Genomic DNA, 20,322 nt, shown 5'->3' with positions numbered 1-20,322 from the left:
ATCATTAAAATCATGAGGATTTGGAGTCCCAAATTCTCATTTATGTTCTTTATGATCATACTAGCTGCCATCCACCCCTCAAGTTGCCGCTACATCCATAGAAGCCTAAGCAGTGAAGCTGAGCAAACAACCAAGACAGAATTCTCCACATGGCATTTCCCTGCAAAGTCTCCTGAGGCATCCAAAGCAACAAAGAGTCAACCAATTCATGAAGCTTCCTATCGAACAGTTCCAGGGGGACCAAACCCCCTCCACAACTGATTTGTCTATTTTTTGCAGATCCTAAATATATATTTAGTTATACAAAATTTAGGCAGCTTACACTGCAGTTTTTTGTTTTTTTTTTTTCCCTTTTCTTGATAGAAATGTATAATAGATACAGTTTGAGAAAAAGAATGCAAACTTTTTGCTGAAACTGCAATTGTATTTGTTTGATTATCAGAGATGTGAAGTCATGTATTGTAAATAGCTGGATTTTTATTTCCCAGGAAGCTGCACTCTTGCAAGGTACTTGAATGGAGTATATATTTTTAGTAGAATAAATTTGTTCTGCAATCATGAATTGCAGGCAAGGAAGTCTTTTGCAAGGTCAGACCTTGGTGAAGAAGAAGTAACCAATAATCCTTGAATATGTACTCTGGATTGAATTTGAATTCAACAGATGGCCTATTAAATTGGTAATGGCCACCGACTAAAAGTACTAATTATATTTATATTTGAAGGAAGAACTGTTGAATTGTTTCAGCATCATTCCGCACGGTGAATGGTGGGGCAATTTTGGTTCTTCTGCCTTTAAAAAAAAAAAAACCTAAAAAACAAGAAGAATGAAAAGAATATTTTAGTTGCTAATTTATACATCTTAACCGTTTATTGGTTCAAGGGTCAAACCCACATTTTGTTGGCTTTCTTGATGTTACTTCCATGATAGAAAAAAAATGGGAACATGGAAGGTTTTACTTATCATACATTCGAATTGCTATCAATATGATAAAGTTCTATTTTCTATTATATGGAAGAGTTGAATTAGCAAGCAAAAGTCCAGCCAAAATAACAAGTTGACAGACGTAAATTATCAGTCAATGGGACCTCAAAATCTATGAATTTCAAATCAGGAGCAAGAACCCAAAAGAGAAGCAAGATACACACACACACACACACACACACACACATCCCTATCTGTAGAATTGGACATAACAGATTGGATTGTCGAAAACAAGTTGCTTTCATACAAGAATTTTGTATAAGAGACGTATCGGGTACCTGGTACTCTGTTCCTGTCACAAGCTACATGTTCATTACATTTTTGGACTGGGACAAGAAAATCAGACTTTCAAACAGAGACATTAGTTTCTCTTGAAACATAACTATCATGCATGCATGCATGCGTGCTAGCTGTTTTTTTCAGACGTTTGGTGTTTCTAATTATCCAAAGACTCAAAGATGAATCGTCAGTCTTTGAAAAGGAAAAAAACAAGGGATGGTGTTGCCGTATTTCCATAATATTAGTATAACGTTCTAGTTAACAAGAAATGCAACTATGGAAGAACAGGATCTTTTGATTTTGATACATGGTCTCAGGCAGCTTTTCTGAAGCTTTTGAATTATGAAGAATAACCATGTATATTTCTCTGTCTGATGCGGGAATGCAAACCCTCGGATCTTACTAGAAATAACTGAGTCTAAATCTAAATCTACATGTCCTTCTGTAATTAGTGAAACCAATAGGCTTTCTCATTAAAAAAAAAGTTGGACCAATAGGCTTTTCATTTTACAAACAAGGATACCAAAATTCCACTTCGAAGTTTCAAAGCCTGCAAAAATTAATCAAACATTAAGAAAATGTAATTACTGTTATTATTATTACAAGAGTAACAATTGGATCAATTGTGTTGCTAGATACAAGAAACAAGAATTGCTAGTTTGATCTACATCGATAGCCCTCATTTCAATTTAGTCGGATTTTGGAAGTCTAGAGTAGCATAGCATTCTCGGTGATTGTTGGAGAGTGGGAGTTTATATAGCACAGATATATTATATTTGTTTAACCATTAATCCATTGTTCACCATTAAAAAAAGTAAATAATCCAGCTGCTCCACTGACCCCATAGTAAATCTATGTCTGGCTTCAAGAATTTTTGAGACTCTGGAAAAGTTCTGGAAGATGTGCATTTGTTAGCTTTGCCTTCTTGGAGAACTCCTTGTGTTTCTGCCTGGGCTTGGGCTTGGAGGAAATGCCCTGCACTTGTGCAGCAGCCCTCCTTTTTGCTGTGTTGGTAGCAGGTTTCATTCCATTCTTCTGGAGATCTTTCTCAATGTCAAGCATGTCTCGTGGCAATTCAATAGACCGAAATAACTCTTTAAGGTCGTCATCCACCTTAATAGGTACCCTGGGATCATTCGGGAAGGCAATGTCCTCCTGTGAGTCAAAATTTGATAGCAGCCAAATATGACCGGCAGCTTTTAGAGCCTACAAAAAGAACAACTATAAGTAGCCGTTGCAACAGAAACTACTAAATTTATCAGTACTTTTTAAATGAATTTGTGCCAACATAATGAATTATTTAGTAGGAGAAATTAAGCACTCATAAACAAGTAGATTTTTGAGTGAAAGGCTTTTCTTAAAAGCCAAAACAACATAAGTATAATGAGAACAATAGAAAATAACCATCTGAATCATTTACATCCAACAATTAACAGAACTGTTGGGAAAATCTCCTAAATCAATGACCCTTTTATGAGGAAATTAACAACCAACCCACCAAAGTATCCAAGCATAGTTTCATTGAGAAATTTCTCAATATAATAATTATTAAAAAAGAGTTGAATTACAAGTTTGTGATGCATTTAATTATATAATACCCTTCCTATCAATAGTAAATTTCAAAACTTAAAGCTTTTCAATTCTAGGTTATGTGCATAACAGTTTCTCCCACTTTATGCATTAATATGGTGTTGCACTCTTTGCTTTTATCGCATTTAATTGTTAGAAAGAAATAATAATAAAGAATCAGATCAAAAGAAACTAAAGTATTAAGTTAATAAAGGCTTCAATACAATTATGTAAATTGAAAGTAAAAAATAAGACCCCTTATGGAAACTTACATACGGACATAGGAGTAAATAGAAAGTGAAGGAAAATCTGCAGCTCAATTATACCTGCAAGTCCTCCATCACATTTGGGTATGCATCCTTGAGATCAATAACAGCAATGCCTTCTATAAATTTCCGAATCAAAACAAGAAGTTCATTCTTGTTTTTTACATCATGCTTGGCCTGTAAGGATAACATGTACAAAATTGTAATCCATTATGAAGAGACTAAGCAATAGGAAAAATGCTTATTATGATATAGATGCTGAAGCCAAAAAAGAATAAGTCTATCAAAAGGTCACAGCAGCGACCAAGTAAATGTCACCTTGTAAGAGAAGCGCTTCCCATCATACTTCACTTTTGGGTTTTTCCTCAAGCCCTCAAAGACGTCTTTGTTTCCATTCACATCAACATAACATGCTTCATTGATCTGCTCTGGTGTGTAAGCCTCCCTTTTCTGCAACCATGAATACATACTTTACAGCTTGGAGATAGTTAAAAATTTCAGCTCCTTACTAAGCACTATTGTCTGTTCAATAATTGATAGTAATGTCAGCAGAAACAAAGATACATGTAAAAAGTCCACACTGACAGCAACTACCATTTTTTCCAGATCTCACAAAGTGAATACCATATACAATCTTAAGTCTCCCACTCTTCTCTGATATAAAATCAAACTGCTTGAAGAAATCAATGATATAGTAGAATCCCACAACTGAGCTTCTCTTACTGGAGGGTAGAAATAATATTTCCAATACAGCAAAGAACACCTACATGTTCAATGCAAAAAGGCTACAAAAGTATACAACAATGCTGCTATAGGAGCACTGACCTACTGGTTACTATCTCAAACTCTGACCCCAAAAACACTTACATTCACTACTCTAAAAAATTGCTAAAGCATTATCAAATTTTACTTGCATCAACAACCATGAGAAATGCAGGGTAAAACTATCATAGCCACAATAGGATGAGAATAACAGAAGAAAATAGCAGCAGAAGGCACATGCTAATCAGGACCATTATCAGAAGCAAGAAACTTTAAAAAACTAAAGCAGGCACATAATGAACAAGAGAATTTCTCCTTTATTTCATATTTTTATACACATTTCCATCAATGATACTCAACAAAAGCAATTTTTCTCCATAACAGATTTATCCTCTGAGCCAGCAAACCATGACTTTGACAAGGATACTTGCAACAATAAAGATCATTGACAAATGTTAACAAGGCATAACACTCTAATTATTTGCATCAGGCGCATAAATTTTAAATTAAAAAAAGAAGGTTTAAAGAACCTGATAAAGAAGGTCAATGACACGCTTCATCTGAGCTCCAACAGGAGCTTTCCGAATGCTGTTAATGTGCTGAAGCCTCTCGGTATCATTTGAGAATTTGACGGGAGCAGATGCAGAGGGTCTTGAACTGGGATAGGGGGAGGCAGCCACAGGTGAAGGTTTTGGAGTTGTGGTGACCCTAGAAGATGCCGATTTTGCGGCAATGTTGGAGAGCATCGACTGACACTTCTCCTGCTGCTTATTAAATCTATCTAACTTCTCTTGCAATGCCATCACTCAAGACCTTCTTAACCTTCTGAACGTCTCAAATGCTGGAGACCAAAAAAAAAAAAAAGCAAAAACAAAGCTTAAAACCCTAAATGCTTATCAGTATAACTACCCATATGCTTATTCTATAACTTCAACCAAATAAAGAAAATAGAGAAATCCACCATCAGAAACTTAACAAATTTCCAATCTTTTATGTTAGCAAAGGTAACATGAATCAAATTTCAACTTTGACCTAATAAGAAAGAATCATTTCACAATCAAAAACAAATATTCGATTCCAATCTATAAATAAATAGTTAAAGTTTATTATTTCCACAGCTTTTGAGGTTTGCTACTTCTTTTAATACTGACCCAGTTAATCTTACCTAATTTCCAGTTAAAAAACTTCAACGGCTGAATCTTTCCAAACCCATATCAAATTCGAATCAAAATCTAGTAACCCAATCTTTGATTCCATATTATAATCAAGTTATCAACATGGACACCCATTAAAAACCTGACTTTGACAATCAAAATTGTGATTTGAAAGGGATTTTTTTTATTAATCGTTTCATCAAAAAAAAGAAAATCAACGGACCGAAGATCGTAAAAAGGAGAAAGACAGAGCACCTTTGGCTTTGGTAGAAGTTTCCTTGGCTTCAATTTCCCTTTCTTTGACTGTCGTGTTTGGTTGACAAAAGGAGTGACGTCCTCGTAAATAAATAAGCAAAAACTTAGTTAGGGACATAACCGCCGAAAGCCCTTTCACCTGCTTTCCCCAAACTACCCTTTTGTTTGTATATTATTAAAAATTTAATTAATATATTTTTTTAATTTAATAAAAATAGTGTATTGTATATAGATTTAATTTTAAATAATAGTTAAATATTCTTCAACTTTAATCATTATTTTTAATAAAAACATAAAATTATAAAAATTTTCAAAAAAAAATTTGTAAAGTTTGAAATTCAAAATTTTTAAAACTTTTTTTAAAATTTTAATTTAACATAATATTATAAAAATAACATCAAAATTAAATTCTTTTAATAAAAATCAAAGATAATCCGATAAAATGAGAGAGAAAATGGTAAAATTGTTTTATTTGTAGTTTTCTTTTGGAAAATTTTAATAATAGAAAAGTTTGACAGTAAATGATTTGCCAACTCAACCTCCGCTAACAGACCACTGACAGTAAAAAATCACCTGAATCAAAAAAATTTTTCACCTTAATTGTTTTAAAGATTTTTAACTGAAAATAAAAATAACAAAAAAGCACGTGTTGATTTTCCGTCGCATTATCCTCGTCAGTCTTCTTATGTCGGGCAGGTTGACAATTCACTTCCACTTTTTTTTACTTACTTGATCAGACAGAGACTCCAAAACCTCTGAAATAAACTACTACTACTCAGGAAAAAAAAAAAAGATTTTATTGGTCGCCGGAAAATCTAGTTTCCGGTGATAGTGACAGCGAAAACTTCACCAGACTGGCTGCCGGCGGGCTGGACCCTACAGTTCAAATTCCAAAAGACAGGCCGTAGAATCACGGTTATTTAACTATATAATCGAATTTGTACTTTTATTATTTCAATTTAGGGTTTTTTAGGTTCTATTTTTGTCTCTAATTTAATTGTTTACTTAAAAAAGCTAGCTGTTTTTGAATAATTTTAGTGAAGTAAGGCAGATATGAACTGTTGAAGTTTGAGGTTAAGATTATGGAGCTTTTATTAGTTGATGATCGGTTGTTTTTAGTTGCATGTGAAAGAAATGCAGTCAAATGATATATCTTGATATGTGCATGTGGAATTCGGGGGTTAGTGGAAGAAATGCGGGTTGCCTGTGGATGGATTATAAGTTTTGAAAGCTGAAGGATTGAGGTTGCTTCTGTTCATATAGCATTTTAGTGATGCATTGCATGAAAATGGGAGTTTATTGAATTGTTGACAGTAACTTTTGCGTAAGGACGGATGGATTTTGTTCTGCATGGGGAATTTTTTAAGGCATTGGACTGATTTTCTTTTCGTTTTTTCGTGACAAAAAGTTAAGGAAAATGAAAATAGGAAACAATGTAGGTGATTTGTGGCGCTGAAACATTGATTTTTTAGGGTAAGGCTTAAATAGTTGATGATAAGGTGTCAAGATTTCTCCCTGTTTCTTGTCTTCTTGGCAAAATAATTGAGCAATGCAAATCATTGATGAATGCCACTTCTTAAATAAAACAAATGGTAATATGTAGAAATAAGCTGTCTATTTACCCAAATCTGATAACATGCTTTTGTTACTATAATTATTGTTTCCTATTGCAGCATTATGTAAACTTGGCAACCAGTCAAAATGCTTTACCAAGGATGACCTTGTTTGCTATACTAAAACAGGAATCACTCAATGTGATGACCAGCAGCCAACTTTAAAGCAAATTAAAATGCCATCAGCAAATGGTCACATTGAGTTTAGATAATGTATTAATTAATTAACTGCCCTTTGTTTTCCTCCTGTTTTATTCTTTTATTCAATCATCATGCAGACTGCAGCAACAGCAAATGAACATCCTGACTGGTTGCTAAAGAATTGTTTCATGGAGGTGAAAGTCCATAAGAGTGGTAAAAAAGTTGGAAAATCCTACAAGGTATTTTTTTTTGCTTTGATGCTTAGGAACCATGGTGCTTTTATATCTTCCAGTTACCACATTGGATTTGTAATACTCTATTATCAGCAGATACTTTTTCATTACTATTCTTAGCTGGTTCTGCTGGGTATTCCTTTTATGCTGATACACATGGCCACCACTTCAATAAGTGTGAATGGCTTGTCCTGTATCTCAGTGGCATGTGAATTAGACCTTCCATACAGACACATATAATGACGATTATTACTTGAAACTCAATTTAGGTCTTTGATTTAATTTTTTTTCTGCATGGACTACACATTTACTAACCTGAGGAGTTCTCTTTTTTCTTTTTGTGGGATTTAAATTTTATTTTGTACTGAGCTGCTTTCTTGTGGCAGATATATGTTGATCCATCAACCGGACGCAGATTCTATTCCAAGCCAGAGGTGTCTGGATTTATTAAAAATGTAGAGCTGAAAAGCAGCAAATCTATACCAAAGAATAAAGCCTCGCACTCTACAAGCAAAGTTGGTTCTCAAAAAATTCTTTTGCTACCATTTTGTTTTCTACCTTGTCTGGGAATTTTTTTTTTTTTCAATCCATCTATTTATTTGTTTGGAAAGAGACAGAGAGAGACTTAGTCTTAAAGTGCTTATTAAGAAGCTATCCTGTCTTGTACAATAAATTATTTATGGTAACATTTCCAAAAAGTCATCTTTTCTCCACCATTTCCTTCTTAGTGCAACCAATAGATACTGTTAGATTATACAAAATCTATTTGCCTCCTGAAACAACTAATTTAGCCTTTACCTTTCTCCTAACTGAAGTTGTGGTATGAAAGAAACAATTGCAGTCTTATCTGTGAAATTGCCCTCAGCAAATGGTTACATGAAAGTGAGTTTAGATAATCTATTAGTTGTCTGCCCTTTTCCCTTTTTTTTACTTTTAATTATTTAATCATCATACAGGTTGCTGTAAAGGCAAATGAACATCCTGAATGGTTACCTAAGAATTGGTTCATGGAGGTGAAAGCCCATAAGAGTGGTGCAAAAATTGGGAAATACTATAAGGTATGAAATTTGATTTTCTTTTATGCAGAAGAATCATGGTGCTTTTCTATCTCCTAGTACCACATGGAATTTGTAGTATTGTATTATCTGCAATCCGGCAGATTATTTTTCCATTACTACCCTTTACCGTTTCTGCTGGGTATTCCTGTTATGCAGCTATACATGATACATCAATGGCTACCACTTCAATAAGCAGGAATGGCTTGTCCAATTCCCCATTGACATCTGAATTAGATCTTTTATGCAGATATCATATCGCATGAGATTGTTATTTGAAATTCTCTTTTACATCTTTAATTTACTTATGTTGCATGTACGAAGCATCTACTAACATGAGGAACTTTAAGCTCGTTTCTTCTTTCTGTAATACCTCAATTTTATTTTTAATTGAACTTTTTTTTTGTTGCAGATATATGTTGATCCATCAACTGGATTTAGATTCCATTCCAAGCCAGAGGTGTTCCGATTTCTTAATCATGCAGAGCAGAAAAGTAGCAAATCTAAGCAAAAGAAAAGAGCCTCGTGCTCTACAAGCAAACTTGGTTCTTAAAAAATCTTTTGCTACCATTTTGGTGTTGTTGTTTCTATCTGTCTATTTATTTGTTTTTAGAGAGAGAGAGAGATTGGTTGCATTTTAGTGCATACATTAAAGTGCTTCATTAAAATACACATAAGTGGCATTTTGGGATATCATTTATGAGATACAGAAATTTATTCCATTGCTACAGCTACTGAATGAGATATGCTGTTGTGGTTTTTGTAAATCTAGGTTTTGATTAAGAGATCAACAGTGGATGATTTACCAGCAGGATGGATTAAGGAAGTCAAGATTAGAAGGAATGCAAATGGGGTCAGAAGAGATCCGGTATGGAGTTACTTTAACTCTTGCTGTCCCCCAAGCCTCCCTTTTAGATTCTTACACATGGACATATGTGACTTTTTCATGTCCTCAATTTTATGACACGTACCAAAAAAGTATGTCCCTATTCTTGTGCTCATATTGCTTCAAGCTTTGCCTTGACAGCATAATGAACCAACTGCTGCTTATATATGGAGTTTTTAACGTAGTTCTTTGGACATACATACTATTTATGAATATTGATCAGTAACAATTATGAATGCTACAGTATTACACTGATACAGCTAGTGGATGTGTTTTTCGCTCCAAAAAGGCTGTTCTTCGCTATCTAGAAACTGGAGGGATCAGTAGAGATGCTTCTGTACTGAAAAAGCATGGTGATGATCAAAATTTAATTAATAAAGATAAATCAGTAAGTTTGCACTTAGCTTCTGCATATAGTTGCTATGTCCGTTTTAATCCTAATTCCATTGTCTCTTGTCCAATTTTTACCTGCTTGATTTAGGTACATAATTCCAATGATGCATGCTGTATCGAACTAAAATTCCATTATCATTTATTAAATGACGTAGTTTGCTTTAAAATTTACATAGAGTAGAGGGAAGGTCATGTTTTTTCTACAAGATTATGGGCAGAATAGGATAAGACAAGTAAGCTCATATTAAAAGTGGAAGAGATTCAGAGACAAGTAAGCTTCCTATAAAGGTTTTCCTTAGGTTACAGATAACATATGGGAATATTCAGAAACGAATAAGCACCTGCAAACTATTCATTGTCAAGGTTCATCATCTTATGACCTGTGATTCAAGTTTGATGCCTCATCTACCTGTTTGTAGACTCTATTTTCAACCAATGTCCAGTTGGGATTTCCTTCAGAACCACATTTTTTCTTTTGGGAGATATGCGGGTGGAAATTTTAATTAGCTGATTGTTTTTATCCATTTCTTCTGTCTATTTTAGCAACTCCCAGCAGCTAAAAGGCAGAAAGTGAAGCATCCTGCCACCAGGCGCCAACTCTTTAGAGGTGAGGAGTGGAAAATTTATAAACCACCCAAGTCATGAGCAACCAACTTGAGAATTTGAATCAGGAAGTTGTTTCCAAGCCAATCATATGTGGGATTCATTGCTTCTGAATGCAAAACATGTTGCTGCAGGTGAGGAGACATCTGATGGGAGTATCTTATCTGACCTAGAAGCTGAGACCTTTGAGAAAGGCCAGAGTAAGAAGGATTATACTGAAACTGGGCTTGCTACAGCTTCCATACTTCAGATTCCTCAAAGAAAGGGTTTGGTAGAGACTGCACTTAAAAGGAATCCTGAGACTGCAGAAAAATCAAGTTGGAGCAGCTTGGTAGCTCCAAAAGCTTCCAATAGAAAACAGGGTAAAATAGTCTCTGCCAATAACGTGCTTGTTTCTACTGCTGCAGATGATGTCCTGCAAGTGAAGAACCTGCTCAAAAGTGAAACAGAGAAGAGGAGCAACATAAACTCTAAGAAGTTTGGTAAGTCCAAGAATAAGACAGAGCTTGATATGCCTTGTGGCTTATCAAATCGACTTGCTTGTCTTGAACCTCAGGTGGTGGCTAATGGCCTTGAACCTGTAAAGCCTTGCCAAAATGAAGCTAGTGTTCCATGTGTTATGGAGAATGAAGCACCTCCGCAGCTAAATATTCTCTCAAATGCAGAGGTAGCAAAGCAAGCCTCTGCTTATTCAACAATTAAATCACATTGGGGCTCAGTGAAGAAGACCATAAAGCCCAGTGAAGACAAAGATGTTCTTGGAAAGCAATCACAAATGTTGGAGACTGAGAAGACTAGTGACACTAAGTCAGAAGTACAGCCTTTCTTTTGTTCAGACCCGTGCCTAGAATTTACAATCAATACTCTTAGAGGTACAATACTGCTCAAGGATGTTGCCAGTGAAGGGCTTGTTTCAACTCCAACTTCTAATGTCCTGCTAGAGAAGAATCTAGGCAAAAAAGGGGTGGAAAGCAAGAGAAGCAACATAGAAACTAAGAACTTGAGCAAGTTCAAGAAGATGAAAGAGCTTGACTTGCCTCGTTGGTTGTCAAAATGACTTGCTAGGCTTGAACCTGAGCTGGTGACCAATATAGTGTCCACTGAAGTAGCTATTCCGAATGCAACTAAAAAGTCTGGAAAAAATGAACCGAAACCACCATGTTTTTTGGTGGATAAAGCAATTTGGCTGCTAAACATTGGCCCTAACGCCAAGCTCCCAAATCCAGCTTCTGCAGCAGCAGCCAATCCAGAAATCAATAAAATAAGGCCTCATGAATACAGGACAATTCTTGGAGAGCGACCAAAAATGTTGGGAACTCATAAGGACAGTGACAGCAAGTCAGAACTACAACAATTGTTTTGTTCTGACCCATGCCTAGAATTTGCAATGAAGACTCTTACAGGTGCAATACCATCAGAGGTTGCATTCAATGAATGGTTTGTTTCAACGCCTATTGCTAATATCAAGCAAGAGAAGAATCTAGCTGAAAGAAGAATTGAACATAGCAGCTTTAGAGAAACTGTGTTTAACTCAATTGGGTCTAAGAAGAAGGAGGGCAGTGTGCCTAATCTGTCTTCAACACGACTTGCTGGTTATGCATCTCAGTTGGTGGCAAAATCATTGTCTAGCGAACAAGTTCTCAAAATTGCTGCTCGAAGGTCTTGTAATAGCAGAGCCATTCGGAATGTGGATTTGACTTCAGCGAATCTGACAGATAAAACACCTCAACAACCTGAGACTAGACCGAGAATGGCACTTGAAGGTCATGACTTTACATACGGTGCCACTATGTTTCATGTCGAGTCCTCAAACAAGAGCAAAGATACTCATCAAAACCAAACTGCTCCTACAGAAATGAATAATGAGAAGCCAGGGCTACAATCTGCAATTCCATTTGGGAAGTCTTGGTCTGGTCCATGCTTTGAGTTTGCATTCATGACCGTTACAGATTCTAGTCCTGCTGAGGATAGTTTTGCTTTTCAGAGTTTCTTCCACCAACAGTTTGGCAGTTCTGGCACCCAAACAGATGGCAACTTTGCACTGCCAGATTATGGCTTGTCCAACGTTTTTCAAAGCGATATTTCATCACTAGATTCCATGGCACAACCTGTTATGCAACAACAGTTCCCTTTGAATCCTTCATTCCTGCCCTCCCGGTAACGTAAGCTTACCTACTCACAGTAGAGTTGGTGCTTAACAACCTTACAGGAAGGGGAAAAGGAATTACCAGGCAAGGTAAAGTCCTAGATATAAAGGTTTGCTAAAGACAAGTTCCTGTTAGATATTCTGTTTGAACTGACACCTTCATGGTTTTGACTTCTTGGTGTGCTAGCTTTTGTATTTTGGCATGCACGTTTAGAAGAAAAAAAAAGGAAAAAGCTTTTGGTTTATCAAATAGTATTTTGTTGTCACATTACATCATTTTGGATGATCTTTAGAATTAAGAAGTATCTTCAAGCACAGTAATCTACCTTCCAAGTATCTTTTAATTTTTGAGTTATTTTAAGATTTTCATGGCGTTAAATTTAAAGCCTAAAGCCTGTTTGTTGGAGAAACAATTTTTTTTTTAAATCAAACTGTCAGCCTCAGGTTATTTCCTTGAAACTTAACCTTAATTTGTCACTATGGTAATGATTTGAGGAAAAGATAATATATCCCACAGGAATTTCTAACACAATTTTCGTTGCATGCTCACCATTTTTTTGGGGGGCCTAAAACATCTTATTAACTTTTTAAATATTATTAGTAAAAGTCCAAAATGACTTAATCAATTTGATTGTAAAGAAGCACACAATTAACAACATTCAACCAAATGTAGTTCTAAATCAAGCTTCAGAATAAGTTCTTGAAACCAGAAATTAAGATGGAAACCACTAGTGGCCTAGTCCGTGTATGAAGACTGCTTCCACCCTTCAAAAGATTCTTCAACTTGAAATTCCCCGGTATGACGTTCCTGTTATGGAGCAATGGAAATTTTTGCTATCTGAGAATAATCGTCCAGTTCAATTCAGAAAGGGCAAAAGAAAACCCAAAAATGGAACGGAAAGGAGCCCTTTGCAGAGCTGAATAAAATATTTCATTCATATTTGTGATTTGTTAAGAGCAGAGTGATCAAGAGTTTGATACTCATTTGCCTTCTTGTCTGCGGATGGTTATAAATCAATGTTGAAGCAATGCTGAATGCTGTAAGGCTGGTTTCATCTTCTAGTAGTCAAATGGAAATGTAATTGAAGACAACAAGCAAAAGAAAAATACCTCGGGGGTGAAAGTTAGGCCAAGTCTCATCTCCCCACGATATTCTTCATCCTTGACAACATTATATGCAGCTGGGGGCAGGTTTCCTTCCACAAATACAGGCTCCAGAGGAATGCTGCAAATATAAAAAAAAAAACAAGTTTAACTAATTAAAAACTTACCTAGTTCCTGACTCGTGAGCCTAAGTTCGAAATCTATATTTCATTGCTCAAGGTTCAAACAAGAACTTCAAAAAAAGCTTGGATCTTTTCCTCTTCTTCAAAAGCATTTCACTATATAATCTTATGAAATATGTGTAATCAAGGCAAGTTTTACTTGACTTTTTGAGTTTTTTTGCTGATAATTGTCACAAATCATTTGAGAATTTAGTAATACTCACGTTACTTCTCCAACGAAATCATCCTGAGAACCACAGTCACTGTCCATTATTTTCAATTTGAGTTCTGAAACACCTTCGGACACATTGAATACAAAATTCTCGTTCCACTCCGGATCAGACCCTTTTCCTGAGAAAGTTATTTCTTTCTAACTCTATTAGTTCCTATATATTTACAATCCAAGAACGAATTTTGAATCATGATAGTTGATCTATTAGCCAACACAAGAGAAACAATGTTACTGAATTTAGACTAATCTAAGCCCCAACCTGATGCAACACTACTTTTCTGCTCCTGGGTACGGCAAATGAGAAGCACATAAGGATCCATGTTACCTGTTGGTTTCCAAATTTTAATTCTCAAAATCATTAGCAAAAACATACAAATATAAGCAACAAAAACAGGGTTTCAGACCAAATAGTTTCAACACAAATGACCCTTACATATGTTTGATCGTAACTCGAAGCATGAAAATCAAACTAATATAAACAATCGATTCAAGTAATAAATCTACAACCACTCTTTTCGCTGTTTGTCAATGGAAATATAAATGTGAAAAGAAAAACTTCGATCAATCCTTGGCTAAATGGTCGTGATCTGATCGAAATCGTCATGATCGTAACAGAAACGCCTAAAACTATTAAAATGTACCCAGATCTTGGTAGACAAGATTGAAATTGAATAAGACCATGAACAAATAGTAATAATACCAATAAGATTCAGATTAAAAGAAAAAGAAAACTCACAAAGAAAATCTGTGTTCTCAAGACCCTTGGCACCAACAAGAAGAACTTCAAGCGTTCCTTGAGGCATGTTTGCAGCGAAGAGAGACTGGGAAAGAATATTGATTGACAGAGACAGATCCCAGACCCAGAGAGCGATAGATGCTGGAGATTTTATATTTTTTGCCCTGTTTCTTGGGTATCTTTCTCAATAAACCTTTTACCGGGAAACAAACACGTTCTAACAATTAGCATCTACAACCAGATAAGCATTTATTTTTTACATCTGCAGTAAAAAATGTAAAATCCGAGATTATAGTTTTAGTCCGGACAACAGTAAATCGAAACCGGTAATTAGGGGGTCAGCTGTAAACAGGTCCGTGGAATGTTATTGTACTGATCCACCGTACGCTGTGGAATTTCAAAAGACAGCTATGTAGCATGCCATGATTTGGACCGACAGGTGGCCAATTGCATCAACTCCTTGTGGGTGAATTCATGTTGATGTGAACAAGTGGATCCAACAATGGGTTTGCCAGTGAATCGTTGTTGACAGGAAAATTAAAATATTTTGGAGCCATGTGCTCTAGGCTCTAGAGTCCCTACATCAGTTTAATCTCCAAGTGGCCGCCTATAAGTATATGACAACCGAGGATAGAGAACAAAACCTTTTTTCTTTTTTTTTTTGTGTTTAAGGAACAAAACATGGTAATCTTTTATCAGGATCATCATGCATATAGTGAATGGATGTCATTTTCTTAATCATCAAATGATAACCGGTTGTCAGTATCATCATGCATATAGTGAATGGATGTCATTTTCTTAATCATCAAATGATAACCGGTTGTCAGTATCATCATGCATATAGTGAGTGGATGTCATTTTCTTAATCATTAAAGGATAATCGTTTATCAATATCATCATGCATTCATAAGCAACATGGTATTGTAGTGAATGGATGTCATTTTCTTAATCATCAAACAACAAAATTATCCATTGTTCAGAAATTAAAATAATGATTAACATTGGGAACTAAATTCTAATTGAAATTAGTTTGTTTTAGTGTTTATTTATTTAAATGATAAACATATTTAATAGATAGAATTCTTAATAAATAGGAATTTTTATGTGATTTTTATGAGAGAGATGAGTTTATAAGAATGTGAAGAAATTCGGACAAAAAAATCGAATTACATGAAATAAAAAGTATTTCAAGCGTTTAAGAGCAAAAAGTGTGCAAACTAAATTTGTTTTAAGATTTGAAATTTATGATTGTTTTTGAGAGTTTTATGTTATTGGTAATCTCTAAGTTTATATTAAAATTTTCTCTTTTATTTATCGAATCAAATTAAATATTATTTTTTTATATGTAATTTAATTTTATTTTGATATTTCTACAATAATATTCAAGCCAAGCTAGTTTGACAAGATAATTTGCGCAGGGAAAAGTATGAAAGGACCTTGAACCAGAAAAAGTTATGCCAATCATCCTATAATAGTCTCACCATCAAGCTAATCTTTTTCTTCTTTTTCCTCTCTTTTTAGCTGAATGGGATGGTAAATATTTTTAATACTACTAATTAACACATGAAATCTTCCCATAAGTACTGTTAGCTTGCTTCTTAATTTCTGTCGAGTCATAAAATATCAGTTTACCGAAAGATATGATAAATAATTGAGAGACATAAAATAAGGATCGATCATGTGTAAAGTTTTAAAACTTTAGAGCATGTGCTCAAAAGTTAGGATATGTTAGGTCCCCTTATCACGAAAGACGACCAAAGACCAAGAAAATATGCTAAAGTTTGGTATCATAAATAGGCATCCAATCATCAGATTCCTCGTGTATAGCCTTTCATATAGTATTAGTATATGTCAATTTTAGAACATAGAAATTTTGGAACATATTGTACCAAAACAATAACAATTCTTCTTCAAAAGTAGCATTGGATGAAAAAAAAAATTATAAATGTTGAAATTTAAATTTTAAATTTATTTTTTTAAAATTAATGTATTAATTAATTGAATTAAACTTTAAATTCAAAGAATAACAAATTTCACAAAAGCATTGTGCATAGACTCTTCATAAATCTACCTCACCCCTTATCTCCTCTACTCAACTTTGAGGTTGGTTGTTGTTTTGTGTGGTTGAAAACCAAATATTTGGCACAATAGAATGAATCAAACAAGGATATCTTTATTTCTTTTCGCCGTTGCATCAAATAAAACACAATCGGGAAACAAAAGAAATACAAACACGACAACATATTCATTATCTAAAAACTTTATTTTTTTATTTCCAAGCGCCGAGGCATTGCAATTAACTCCAAGAAGGGAGAGACCATTACTCTTGGCTCTTGCTTCCAACCATCTCCAGATGAGGAGAGCCTCTGGGGCAAAATACAACCCTGTAATTGGCACCACCAGGGCAAGTAAAGGTGCTTGAAGGATCATCCTGAGGGTAACTGTACGAATCAGGGCACCTGCTTTTGAAAAACCTTGAGAAATTGGTCGGCCCACAGGTTCCGTACCCTTGAGTGCAACAAAATTCATTAGTCTTAAACACTGTGCATGGGTTATTGCACCCACCGGGAGCCCTTAATTCATTAGGGCACTGCCCGTTAATGTCTGCAGTGCATCGGATGTTGTGACAACCACCATTAGTTGGACCAAACACCATGGGGATATTAAACCCATCAACTAGGGAGATGTCATAGAAATCCATGCTACCAAATTGGTTAAGGGCATATTCGGCCAGGGTGTTTGGAGGAGCACCCCAGCCTTGGCACTGTAGGAGTCCACCACAGTCACCAGTTTGGCAATGACCCCTACCACTGCCATCAAAGTTGCAGTTGGTTCGACCCCAGATACGAGCCATGGCTGTGCCAGCAGGCACATTGATGGTCCAACTTTGCCATGGGTCTAGGCGGCGCCCACCTCCAGGAGAGGCTGCAGCCCAGACAGTGTAGGAGCACTCATTGCGGATTTCAAAAAGAGCTGCTTGGGTGGAAATGAAAAAGATGCTGAAGAAGAGGATTGAGGAGATTTGGAAATTGGTCAAGCATCTCATGGTTGGCTTTTACGTGTGGATTTGTTTATAATGAAGGGAGGTTTATATAGAAATTAGGGTGGCTTTTGGCTTGATAGAAATAATGGCAAGTGGCACATTGCTTTTAATAAAGGTGAAGGCGGCTACTTAATCACTTCGAAATCTTAATGAAGATAAGGCCAATTATATTTTAACTTAAGAAAATGGGATTCAATCTATGGTGATATGTTTTTTTTTTTTATATATTAAGAAATGAGAAAATTCAACTTAGTTTTTTAATTAGAAAATATATGCTAAATCAAAATGCTCAGTGCATGACATTATGGATTTATGATATATTTAATATACAGAAAATATGATAAAATAATATTATAAATATAATTAGATTAAATAATAAATTTTATTTTATATTTGATATATGTAATAATTAGAATAGAATAATTTATTGATTGATCAAAAATATTATTTTTTAAAATTTATATAATTTAAATTATTGATATAATTTTTAAAAATATAATAAGATATATAAATTTAATCTTATGAATTAAAAATAAATTTTTTTTATTTTGAGTGAATTAAATTATTTTATACTAAAAATATAATTAATTCTCACTATAAATTTATTTTTATATATAAATTAAATATAATATAAATAATTATCATTTTATACTATTTATTATTTTATACATTAAATATGAACTTAATCCTTGATACTTAGATTTGAACAACTTCGTAATTGTGTTTAAATTTTTTGAACAACTTTAATTTTTAAAAATATTTTTCGTTATTTATCTTTTATTGTCTACTTTTGCCGACTCGAGACAAGTCCAGCGCACGCTGTCCATAGTCCACAGAGTCCACTTATAGCTAGCCAAATGAACAATTAATTGCAACTTGCAGGAGGGAAAGTGACAATTGAAGTTGAAAAGTTTAATCCCAAGTTTTAAGTTTGCAACTTAAAACTTATCCACCTTCGAATCTTTTTCACCAAAATAGAAAAAAGTTCTTACATGGCAATGAAGGAAATTTAAGCCAGCATGCATTAATTAAGAAATTTTGGACTTTATTCCACTGAATTTTCTTCCAAGGGCTTAAGAGAAATGACCGGCAATGTGAGCGTCGTACATTAAATAAATACCTACCATCATAAATGCACCCACACCTTAATAAAAATATTAAAAAAAAATTATAAGATATCAATTTCCCTAAATTAATTATATAAAAAAGACGTTGATGTTACTATATATGTATATTTACATATATATATTTATTTGAAAAATTATAAGATATCAATTTTCCTAAATTAATTATATAAAAAAGACGTTGATATTACTACATATGTATATTTACATATATATTTATTTTTAAAAATTATCAAATATAATGATAATAAAATATTTTAACTTCACGTGTGAGGTTAATAAGATAATATATATCTTTTAGTATCTATTTAAAAAATAAAAAAAAAACTTAATTTAAAAAAGTGAAACATATGTCATTTTGTTAATCTTACTTGTAGAATTAAAAAACTCTAATGATAGTGTATCAAATAATTTTTTATTTATTTAATAGTATACACATTTTGATAAAGTATAAATTAATAAAAAATTATCTGATATATTGAAAGTGGAGTTTTTTTAACTCCACAAGTAAGATTAAGATGATGATACATATTTTACTTTTTTTTTAAATTAACTTTTTTATTTTTTAAATATACACTAACAGATATATGTTATTATTTTAACCATAATTGTGGAGTTAAAAATTTTCACATATTTGATAATTTCTCTAAATTAATACTATAAATTTGATGTTTAATCCAATTGCTTGTGTTTTATATGACTATCATTAAAAAATAATATTTAACAAATCAAAAATTCAAATGAATCAAATCTCGACACTTATTCATTCTCGTATTCTCAAATTGTGATTTTTTTATTAAAAAATATAAAATTTTAAAATTTGTTTACATTTATAAATAAATTATTAAGAATAATCAAATTGGTCTATTCGAATAATTAATTTAAATAAATAGTACCATTGACATATATAAAAAAAAAAACTTTCGGTCTATGAATATCATGACTTTCAATTTCTAAAAGAGCTTATAAATGTGTGACAATTGAATGGATTAAACTATTTTTATCGCCAAATTAAGAATTATTTTATACTGTTTAACATATAAATTCGTGGACTTATAAATGAGTTATCATCAATTTTTTTATTAAGGTGTGATTAGTCACTTGACAAAATCTGTCACACTTAAAGAGAAGTTTTAAAATTAATTTAAGTATTTTTAAATAGTAAATTATAATATACGAAATCAAAATTTAAGTCCGATAGTATGTTTATGTATGAGAAAAGTTATAGTACATTTACAACACCCATCCAAAAGATCATACCAATTTGATTTCAAATTATCTAAACCTTAAAATATATTTAAAATTTATCAAATAACTTAATATTAAAAATTTTTCTTAAATTACTCCAATATATTGGTAATAATTTAAGAATATTTTCTCACCTCAGTGGTATTCAAGAAGAATATTTATCGAGTTTTGAAAAGGTTACGTCGTCAAATTCATTTAATTTTGCTTTTAGAAATAAATACTTATAAATCAGGTTTATAATTAGAAATATCCCTTAATCTGTTGATAAGATTTTTTGTTAAAAATTATCCTCCAATCTGTTGATAGGATATATAAAAAGACAAGAAATATTATTTTA

General features: G+C 33.5%; 3 protein-coding genes and 1 pseudogene across 6 annotated transcripts; 1 reads left to right on the top strand and 3 right to left on the bottom strand.

Moving 5' to 3' along the window:
* Positions 1-1,831: 1,831 nt before the first annotated feature.
* Positions 1,832-5,406, bottom strand: LOC111290892 (transcription initiation factor IIE subunit beta-like). Of its 2 annotated transcripts, none has more exons than XM_022882395.2 (5): positions 5,268-5,406; positions 4,389-4,699; positions 3,415-3,546; positions 3,157-3,273; positions 1,832-2,467 (listed from the first exon to the last, which is right to left on the bottom strand). In XM_022882395.2, the coding sequence occupies exons 2-5, from the start codon at positions 4,659-4,661 to the stop codon at positions 2,126-2,128; spliced, it is 864 nt and encodes a 287-aa protein (XP_022738130.1). In that variant the 5' UTR covers positions 4,662-4,699; positions 5,268-5,406; the 3' UTR covers positions 1,832-2,125. The 2 variants fall into 2 exon arrangements, with proteins under 2 accessions (XP_022738130.1, XP_022738131.1); XM_022882396.2 differs by lacking the exon at positions 5,268-5,406 and adding an exon at positions 5,024-5,150.
* Positions 5,407-5,952: 546 nt separating this feature from the next.
* On the top strand, positions 5,953-12,389 carry LOC111291402 (uncharacterized; annotated as a pseudogene). The gene is made up of 11 exons (XR_016346645.1): positions 5,953-5,959; positions 6,100-6,182; positions 6,941-7,065; positions 7,108-7,260; positions 7,641-7,769; positions 8,211-8,312; positions 8,722-8,848; positions 9,080-9,177; positions 9,440-9,583; positions 10,132-10,195; positions 10,326-12,389. The product of XR_016346645.1 is annotated as an uncharacterized LOC111291402 (transcript).
* A 522-nt stretch (positions 12,390-12,911) lies between these two features.
* On the bottom strand, positions 12,912-15,235 carry LOC111291404 (elicitor-responsive protein 3-like). 2 transcript variants are annotated; one of them, XM_022883110.2, is made up of 5 exons: positions 14,571-15,235; positions 14,094-14,159; positions 13,827-13,953; positions 13,448-13,562; positions 12,912-13,145 (listed from the first exon to the last, which is right to left on the bottom strand). In XM_022883110.2, exons 1-5 carry the CDS (start codon positions 14,635-14,637, stop codon positions 13,074-13,076), a joined length of 447 nt encoding a protein of 148 aa, XP_022738845.1. In that variant the 5' UTR covers positions 14,638-15,235; the 3' UTR covers positions 12,912-13,073. The 2 variants fall into 2 exon arrangements, with proteins under 2 accessions (XP_022738845.1, XP_089623890.1); XM_089767764.1 differs by having other exon boundaries at positions 12,987-13,175; positions 14,571-14,780.
* A 1,488-nt stretch (positions 15,236-16,723) lies between these two features.
* On the bottom strand, positions 16,724-17,710 carry LOC111291401 (pathogenesis-related protein R major form-like). Its single transcript, XM_022883105.2, has one exon. It carries the CDS (start codon positions 17,614-17,616, stop codon positions 16,891-16,893), a length of 726 nt encoding a protein of 241 aa, XP_022738840.1. The 5' UTR covers positions 17,617-17,710; the 3' UTR covers positions 16,724-16,890.
* Positions 17,711-20,322: the final 2,612 nt, after the last annotated feature.

This window comes from Durio zibethinus, chromosome 11 (assembly GCF_047325235.1).
Source record: "Durio zibethinus cultivar Kanyao isolate XHJ-2024 chromosome 11, ASM4732523v1, whole genome shotgun sequence".
Classification (NCBI taxonomy): Eukaryota; Viridiplantae; Streptophyta; class Magnoliopsida; order Malvales; family Malvaceae; genus Durio; species Durio zibethinus.
Note: the sequence above shows the minus strand (reverse complement) of the source record. Positions and strands in the feature narration are given on the sequence as shown.